The following is a 10,108-nucleotide window of genomic DNA, read 5'->3' as shown; positions in this document are numbered from 1 at the left end:
CATTGCTTTTAATATACATATTTTAATCCGTTTCCCACAAATCTCTTCAATTATTATTTGTCTTTCTGTGCCATTGCATATGTTGGTAAACAGCATTTTCTATGGTCTTTGGCCATATGCTGTATGCTCAGCTTGCAAAAAACCTGACACTTGGAGTGCTAGCATAATGAAACTCTCAAAGGGTTAATGCAGAATACATATAGGCAAATGTTGACAATATTTTTTATTCCAATGTTTGAAAATTAAACACAAAATCATCATTAAGTTTTCACAAAATGAGGCATCTGTCACTTGAAAGAAAAAGAAATATTTCAGAAATATGTTTACAGAAATGTAAAAATATTAGACATCAAGACAGATGTGAACGTTTTCAATAACAGGCCCTGTCTGTCAGTCTTCCTCAGAGCCGAAGATCTTGCTGTACTCACTCAACATAAGTTCAACTATCTGATTTTGGTACAGCATGTGGACTGCCATGTTCCCTGTCTCCTTTTCAGGTCTAAGGAGTGTTGGTCCAAACACAATTCCTAAGCTTTGTGTTGACATAAGATTCACGGATTCCTTGGCTGCTATCCTGTTGACGAAAGAAAAGAATTGGTTAAAACAGAGGGATGTCAAAGGAGTCGCTGTTGCATTTGAAGTACATAGAGGCACTTTTTTACTGATTCTCCTCACAGGGATGTTTGTTTGGTTAAGTTATCAAAAAGAAAGAAAAGAGGGAGGGAAGAGACAACTTCTGCCAACCTGACAAACAAGGAAAGGAGAGTCAGACCCAGACAGCAAGATGCGCGCGGGGTGGAGGTCTAGAGCCCTGGTTACAGTACTCTTATATCAGGGCACCATTTGCTGCTTTCTGGTGAGCGAGCATTAGTTAGTGTGTGTGCTATAAGGCAATAATTTCCGAGCTCATACATTTAGATACCGAAAATAGGGATTGCTCTTTATGCTAAGGGAATTGAGCGCTTTTGGTGTCAACAGTTTTGGTGGCTCCAGGGAGAAGCTTCCCTGCTTCTCTTAACGTGGTCTCCAGCACTGAAAGAGTTGGGAAAACAAAAAAAAGCCTCTTACCTAGAGCTCATATGAAACACATTCCTTCTGCTAATTTAAATCCAGTAAAGTTAGTATGGTCTGAAATGGATTGTGAAATTTATATAACTAAAGACTTTTGCATGCCTTATCCTGACACAAAGTTTCTTGAAAGACACTGAGACCACATACCTTAATGAGATGACTTAGAAAATAGTAGTAAATATTATAACCTTTGATATCTTTATTACCCACAAAATTACAAGAGGAGGACTATTATTATTAAAAGTTGATCTTATGTCTGTATTAAGACTTGATATTCTTGTGGAAATGACATTAAGGATGGAGAAGTCTGGTCTAAGAACAATATAGGTTTAAAGGATGGAGTTTAGGTAGGCAGTTTTGCATAAATCTCTGCAGCGGTGAGTATGAACTAAGTAGAAATCCATTTCTCTCAACCCTCCAGAATATATAATATATCCTAGGTTGGAAAGACTAGTAAATGAAGATACATATTTTATAAATAAATTGCATGGCTCTACCAAGAAATGCGAACTAAATGTAACTTTAATATGTAAATGTTTGGATTTATGGATACTTCCTTCACCTGGTGGTTTTAACTTAAATATTCCAAGTGGACTGTTGAAGCCAAGTTCTGCTTTTTCCCCCTCTCTCTCATTTACCTTTTAAAAATCCGGACAGCAGTTTAAAAATCATCAGAGCTTTCTGTTTTCCCATACCTGATGCTGAATTTACAGCAAGCTACACGATAAGTGAAAGAAACTTCATGAGACGTAATGGCTTCAGTCACTTAAAAAAAGTTTTCTTTCGTGTTAGTGGATAGGTCACACAGCAAAGAGCATCGTCTTGTGGATTTCTGCCAATCTTGTCGTTTACCACATTCCTTGAACATCAACGCTTGTGTTTTTTTCCCATATATAAATAGGAAGCATTACTTAGTTCTGCCTCATGCTTGTAACTGTGGTGTCCATTGCACAAAACACTCTCCATATGGCACTAATCAGATTGGCTTAACTATTAGTTTCTTAAAATACAGCATCTTTATTATAAATTAAAAAAAAAATAATTATCTTTCCTCTGTGGTAATATTAACATATCATCTCTTCTCTTAGGAGTTCAGAAAGTCTCAAAAGTTAGTAGTTTTGTTGCCAAATGACTGTGTGGGCTTCTGATGGACGTCACACATCTTCATCAAAATTAAAAATGTTTGTTACAGGGGTGACGAGGTTGTTTTGCTTAATGCCACTTATGCAGAAGCACATACATCAAACTTGGGGCCTCCCTGTGAGAAAGACTTGATTTCTGTTGAGCTTGTTGCATGCTAGAAGTTGGAAACCTTAGAAAGCATTTGCAGATGGACATCAGCATGGGTAGAGATGCTAGTTCACCAGGGGGAAAAAAACATATTCAGCAGTTATATCTTGCGTAACTTTAGAGATTGTCAGTTTAGCATCAGCCATGGCTTTGCAATGAGGTGGTGTTGGTAATGGACGGCATTGATGAAGCTGGAGGAGAAACACCTTGCAGGGAGAAGGAGGCAATGAACCATGGATGACCAGAGTCAGGGTGAACAACAGTGACGGCAGAGCGCGATTTACTGAAGGGAGAGGAGTGGATTGACTTCCTTTATCTGTAAAATTTGGAGCAAGATCTTGAGATCCTATGTTTCTGATGTGGACACAGAAAATGGAAGATGGATGGCCAACCCCTCTGTCCTTGTTTGCCATCTTTCTGAAGCAGAATAATTCCCCTCGTTTTTCCTGGAGATGCCATCCTGCACGCGAAGTCCTGTTTGAGTCCAGGCATTGCCAGCACACGGTCTGCAGTCACTCAGCTCTCAGGAGATGAGGGTATGGCATGAAGCAAGGGAGGATGTGCATGGGATGCGTTGGAGATGGAGAGGAACCAGCTATCTGTTGTGATTCATCGATACGGAATGTGGCACTAAGAATATACACATATATTTGGGGCCCCTAAGCTTAACACTAGAATAATAATTCTTGTATTGATGAAATCTCTTGAAAATTCTTGATATTTTCTATCTATTCATGCAGTCGTACTTGTTTTGATGACCATAATAACAAAAAACTATAAACCAAGGGAAGTTGGAAACATGGAAAGTCTGAGTAGTTAAATAATCTCTGGTAAAATACAGATACTAGAGGGAAAGAAGGAAGGAATTCCATCCAGCCTGAATACAATAATAATAAGTTTAGGACCTTATGCCTTTTAAAATTACAAATATTTACCAATGAAATTCTATAACTAATATTTTTTTCACCTGTCCACAAAAGAAAAAGTCAAAACAAACCAAAACCAAATATGCACACTTAAAGCTGTTACTGTAGCTGCTGAGTGAAACTGAGTTGTTAAAAGAGAAAATCCCTAAAAAATGGGAAAGAATTCTTTTTTTTGGCAAGAAAAAGAGCAGAAAGAGTGATACACTATTTACAACATAAAAAGTGAAAGGAAATGCCACAGCTACTTTTTGTCAAGCCCGAATGAAAGGAGCAATGATCCATCAATTTAAGATTATTTTAGAAGCAATCTATAATCCGGTGCCACAGACGTTGGAACCATATCAGAAATTGTTGGGCGTTATGCTGTGCAAGATTTGTTTTTTCCCCCCAAATAAGTGAGCTTCAAGAATGGCTTCAGTTTTTCAAGATCACAAGTCAGGAGATATGCAGAAAAAACAGTTCTCGTTATTAATAGTGATGAAATTAATGATGTATTAAAACAGCAGAAGTGTCTGATAGAAGGGCTCTAGTGTCAATGGCAGATATATAAGCAAAAATACTTGGAATTTATGCTTTGGCTGTTGCCAAGGCAACCGTAAGCTGTAAAGCGTGTGACTGAGAGCAGGGCAACTCTACAGCTAAGAGGGTCATTGTATGGTGAGTTTGGCTCCCTAGTTCCATTAAACCTACACTTTTCAAACTCTCTAAATAAAATCATTATTAATTTTGACATTCGGAAAGCACACTGGATTATTACTTCAAACACACTAGGTGTTAGGAAATGTTCTTCATCCATTTTTACTCCACAGTAACTGCTGAGGAGGTGAAAGCGTTTCAACAGTGACTCTGATTCCTCAACATTTTAATATTCCTACTGCACATAAATAATTAGAGAGAGAAGTCAGCGTACTTAGGGAGGAGAGCTCCATTGGAAAGGGCACTGTTTTACTGTAAGATGGAGAGTGTTTGAGGGTAGAGCCGTGCTCTGCTAGCTGCACTGAGAACTGCTCAGTCTTGTTTTCTTAGCCTTTTCCAGCCTATGAGGATTTAAGTTTGCTTAATGCCAGGGGCATTTCTACCTGTAGCAGAACTGGTTTTAGCCATGCCTAGTACTCTTTTACTGTTTTAAATTATATCTAAAGGTAAGTTTTCAGTAAGACGATCCTGCTGCTCTTCCATGAACTAGTAATACAGACTATGACTAGATTGCAACACATTAAAAAATGAGGGGATCAGAAGAGTAAGAACAGGTCACCTGGTAAAATATTATGGGCCAGAATGGCAGGTGTAGGAAATGCCATCCTCTGAATTCAGTAGAGGACTGAGGGATAAAAGTAGGTTTTGATCTCATCAGAATCCTATCCACCAGCATTATGTACAATATTTTATTTAACTAGGGAAGTCAGTGCCATGAGAGACAGAAACCAAGATCTAAACAGAGGCCAAGAAAGATTAAAGATGCATGGGAATAAAGAAAACTCCCCAGAAAGGAGAAAAAATGACATATTTGTGACATCTGTCCTCTTGGTATAACAACTAACCTTACAGAATTAGGAACTGACTCCTAAGTGGATTATTCCGTGACAGCCCGTTTGGGCGGGTTTTGTACCTTTGCTGAACTGTGCTGGCGACCACTGTCACTGCCAGAGCTGCTCATCCTGATGGACAACAGGGCTGATTCGATATGTAAGTTCCTAAGAACTGCCTTAATGGGTCAAAGTCTGTGGATCCTATTGATTCACTTTACCAATAATTATCCTTAAATTAGCTAATATCTGTCTCCTATATATACTCAGGCACATGCAAATGTAATGTTTTAGCTTAAGGACTCGGCCCTGGGAATGGCTCAGCTGCTTTCAACTCACCTCGACTATAAAGCTGTTAACAGGCCTTTTCATTGCCCTGTTACGGGCCAGTTTTTATGCAACATTTTTCTGACTTTTGCCATTGCAGAGCTCCCAATCAATTTGAACGTGTTAAAATTTGACTCTTATGACGAACAGTTTCTAGCTCAACATTTTATGCTCCTCTCCTTCCCAAATGCTGGTTCACAGGAGTTAAAAAATAACAGGTATTACATACTTCGCTTTAGTGACAAGACATTTGGGAAGGAATCATCCAAGCTTGAAATAAAATCTTTATTGAAAGCAATTCTACATCCATGCCAGTCAGATACATTGTATGATCAGAAGAGGTGTCCCAGGGGAAAGCTCGGCGCAGTAGACAGGGTTGATTACTTGGACCTCCTGTCAGTTCTTAACTCATTGACAATGGCTGAGACGTTCAGTACAACTTTGTTTTCTGTATTTGGAAGTAAAGTTAATATACTTACCTTAACTGTGCCAAATGTACTGGAAAATAACCTGATAATAAAACGTACCGTCCTCCGAAGTGATAATGTCTGTGTGTGTATAAGCACATTTTGGCAGGGCTTTTGCAGACGTGTTTTTCCGTGTTAGGAAGGAAGCGCAAGTACAAAATGATGCACAGATAAGCTATCAGGTTTCTTCTCAATGTATTTCCTTTCCATTTAAAGTCTGTTACATACTTCCCTGAGATACAGTATATTACTGCAACGTCATTTTCTGTTGTAAACTTGGTTCAGCTCAGCTATAGTAGCTGTTCTTCAGGAAGAACTTAAGTGTTTTTTGGTACATAAAAAGACAACTGAACTACAGCTTTGAGAGTCCTCTTAAAACACAAGTAACAATAGGTGTCCTTCTGGAACAGGTCAAAGCCTTGCAGAGATATCCATATCCAGCTGGATATACCCGCTTAGGACAGACAGCAAAGTACACCCGCCATGGAGGAAGAGTGCAGGGCCTGTACACTAACCCCATCTTGAGACACTTACGGAAATAATCGGTGGTAAGTGAGCCCCTGATACCATAAGTTCTATTTGTGTAAACTGTTCAATTCATTGCACTGCAACGTAGATAAATTTAAAATTTAGTAATAAATTGGGATTCTTGATATTTTATGAATGCAAACTAAACCTCATTATTATTTATGTACTGGCTTTATGGATGATTTGCTCAGTTGCATTACAGTGGTATTCACCAGCTGATGAAGCTAAGCAAATGCAAACATTATCAGTTGAATCCTCAGCTTGTTGTTTCTGAAATCTGTATACCATGTTGGGAGGGGGGAGCTTTGTGCGTATGTAGCTATGACCTGAGGTTTATGCTTATAGAGGAGCTCCAAAACACTACGTCTGTTCTTTTCAAAACGTGCCATGTGGTTTCTTCTGCAACAAATACACACAATTCAGGGATCACAGTGGCCTAATACAGTTTTAAGCTACTTTCTTTTGCCTGTGTAAAATGCGAAGGTATTTTAAATTCCTGTTTGCTCCATAGGTTGAATTCGAAACAATAGCTATCCAAGACTGGTAATAGAGAAACCAGGTCATGGCGTATGATACGTTACGAGAGGGGTCAGAAATAGTTCAGACATACTTAAGAGCTTGCTTTTGCTGAAAATAGCCTCCATGGCTCCTGGCCTACAGAAACTCCATAGGCTTCCTGTGCTCTGCAGCTGTGGGTTCGTATTACAGCTCTTTGGGAAAAATCCCTTCTCTTCAGTTGCTCTGGGACACAAGAACGAGCACTTGATGCTGTCTTCTTCTGCAGGCTAGCCTTTAAATCTGACTGTTGGATGGCTATATATAGTACCTGGACAGCTGACAGGGACCCGGTGGAGAATGGGCTTCCTCAGGGGATCCCCCGCATATCTCGCAGCACGAGCCCTTCCCTGGATGAACTGCCTTGGAGTCTAGCCCTAAATGAAAATAATAACTAAACTAACTCCGAACATCGGTTCACAGTTGGCTGAATAGACTCTGAAAAGCTGAAGAAAGGCATTTATTCTGGCTTAGCCTGGTTTAATAAGAGAACAGTTCAAAATAAAATCTTCTCACCATTGGGTGAACTTTGCTACCTGTATGACGTCGTTTCTGAAGAGCACGCGTGCTCTTGCCTTTGCACACACCTCACATAGTGCCTGTCTTGTAGAGAAAGTCTTCATTTTCTGGGTGACTGAGGCCAAGATGTAAGAGCACATTTAGATATCTAAAGGGACTCAGGCCTCTATAGGAGCTTCATTCAGGAATGTGCTTTGGAGAAGTCCTACTTGTTCTTCTGCACAACGGGAGCTCTGCTCCTGCCTCCACCCTCAGCTGTGGCTATGTGAAGAGAGCAGGGTAACGTGGTACCTGCATCTCAGCCTTGGGATCGTTTCTTTTTTCTGGCCATCTCCTGTGTTAGAGAAGCTCCAAAGGCAGAGGGTGCGCACCGGTGTCCTGGCATGGCATGGACAGCAAGGGCAGGAGCTCATCTCCACGCTGTGGTGGCTCCACTGAAGAGCCTGGTGTGGGCAGAGGCTCAGGTCTCGCTCCCCCAAACCATTTTGTGTCAAAGAAGTGGATTCAAAATCTTTCCACAAAATCTTCTCTATTACTGCAAAAGCTCCAGGTCTCCCTTTTGGAAAACTGACCCAACTGGGTGACCTGCTAAGTTTTTCCATGTACTGACAACCAGCACTCTGTCCTACCAGTTTGTCTGGGTTTTTAATTTTTTGTGTGTGAATGCAAACTGGTTCTCACTGATGCTCATAAGACCGTAAGGAGGAGGAAATCTAACTAGTCCATGTTATCACAATGCAAGTTGCTATTGAGCCCGAAGTTTGCCTGTTCAGGGACAGCCACTTGGTAGGAGTCAGCTGAAGGCTAAGAACTTCCTTAAGGAGCATCTCAGACTCCTCTGGCTGCAGCTCCACGCACAAGGCATTCATTTTTGCCTTCTCTAACAGCCCTGTAGCAGCATATATATCTCAAACAACAGCGAACCCCTCTTCAAAAGCCACACTATCACTGCAAGCACGAGCCTCTCCTTGGGGAGAGGATGGGAGAGAACAAAACCACCCGTGACAGATGTTAGGCAGATGCTAATGCACTTCTTAGAGGTGTTTGGATAGTAGAGTGATAAAGGCACTGTGAGACTACGTAGAATAATATATGTTCAGACAGAGATATAACACATAGAGGCCTTAACTGTATTTTTGGCTGCTGGTGTAACTTTTGCTGTGATTGAATTCTTTTTTTTTTTTTCTAAATTCTATTTCTGATTTTGTTTCTGCAGAACAACTAGCTTATTGTAAAGACCAACCTGTCAGGGTCCTGGATTTGTACACTTTTGTGGCCTGTGTGGCTCAGAAGGCAACAGAGAGTTTTACGTGAATAAAGCTTTAACTTTTTAAATTGCTTAAATATTTTTGTTCAAGAATGCCTGAAGCTACATTTCCTTGTAACATTAAAAATAAAAAGCAGTTAGTAACAATCTCCCTTAAATCAAGAATTGTAAATATAGAACCTTTATCGTCAGCACAGCACATCCAAAAATGTCTTTGTAAAATAAATCAAATTATATGAGTTAATTGATTCCAGGCAACATCAGCAACTGCAGGTGGAAACTGAATAACAGGATGTTTATTAATGAGGGACTATTAATCAAAATTGACAATATCAATTCCTGTTTCTTTTATTTGAATTCTACCTGTAAAATCCATGGACATACTTGCTGAATTTTTAAATAAATATTTAAAAGTAAAGAAAATGCTAACACTTGGGATTTTAGCTTTAGATGTAGGGCTATTTGTTTAAACAGCGAAAGGATATCCTAAATCCAATTTGACAGGCAATGCCAAAGATGCCAGTGGTAATTAATTAGCACTTAATTTAGACCACAGAACAACAGGATATGGAATTGGTGCTCAGTGCCATTTCCCCTTAGGCTTCATCTCATGAGGGTCAGGAGTATGGCTGTTGCATTGAAGGTCAGTAAATAAATTGGGGGAACACATTGACACTGGACTTTTCATGATAGATATCCTTCACCCTTATTACTGCCTCTGGCTATCGCTGATGAGAAAAGGACTGCAATTGTTCTGTGAAGAATGCTCTACACAGGCTCGATTCGAGCAAGGTAATGTTTGAAGTCATGCCTCGTACAGTAGTGGTGCTGGATGCTTCCTACGGGCAGAGAGCTGTCTCAACTTTGTATCTGGGCTGGAAATAAACTTCTAACTGTAGCACAGAAAGCTTGAGGAACTCTGACAGGCGAGACAATTCACTTAAAAGCAGTCCTTAAGTTTGCTAGATTTGTGAGCTTAGCTTTAGACTAAGCATAATTAAAATCAATGGAAGATTTTTAAAGTGAGGTTAGAAACTAGGTCAGCAAGGGAAAAAACACATTTCCTTATTATCCTCTTGTCTTTGTCTTAATAATATTTGGTACTCCTCCGTAAAGCAAAAGGCTCTTAATAAAGGTGGATTAATGTTATTAACAGCATTGTTTTCTGATGGGGACACCGAGGCTTTGACATGCTTAGTGATGGACAAACAAAAAGTACATGGCCAAAAAGCAGAGCCACCAGTTCTGCCGGTAACCCAGCTGGTTTTTAACTCAGTGAAAGAAGCCACCTTTCTACAACACGCTCAAAGCAGAGGGTATACGGAAAGCACACAGGAGACCCTATGGAGCCTTGCTCACAGATGCACATAAATCGCATTCTTTGGTTCAGATTTACTGGTAAGAAAAACAGACAGATGATGAGACACAGGATTATAAAATAATCCTCCTCCTCCTAGTAAACTTAGTGCGTCTGCCAGCCACTACTATGCTCTTTCTTCCAGCAAACTCTACCCATCTTTCAAAAGAGCGGCTCAGGTGGAAGGGTGTCAGCACTGGCATGGATACTCAGTGATGTTACAGCTTTCTGAAATCGCTTCTTACAAACTATACCCTTAATAGTCCAGTTCCACC

General features: G+C 40.0%; 1 protein-coding gene across 1 annotated transcript in view; it reads right to left on the bottom strand.

The window, feature by feature from the left end:
- Nucleotides 1–369: 369 nt before the first annotated feature.
- ARHGAP15 (Rho GTPase activating protein 15) overlaps nt 370–10,108 on the bottom strand; it is a 312,415-nt gene continuing 302,676 nt past the window's right edge. The window contains exon 13 of the mRNA XM_050899944.1: nt 370–574. Within this exon, the coding sequence (XP_050755901.1) occupies nt 391–574 (184 nt within the window). The 3' untranslated portion in view covers nt 370–390. The remainder of the gene's footprint in view (nt 575–10,108) is intronic.

The sequence above is a fragment of the Gymnogyps californianus genome, chromosome 7, assembly GCF_018139145.2.
Source record: "Gymnogyps californianus isolate 813 chromosome 7, ASM1813914v2, whole genome shotgun sequence".
NCBI classification, from domain to species: domain Eukaryota; kingdom Metazoa; phylum Chordata; class Aves; order Accipitriformes; family Cathartidae; genus Gymnogyps; species Gymnogyps californianus.
This window is presented reverse-complemented; position numbering and strand designations above follow the sequence as displayed.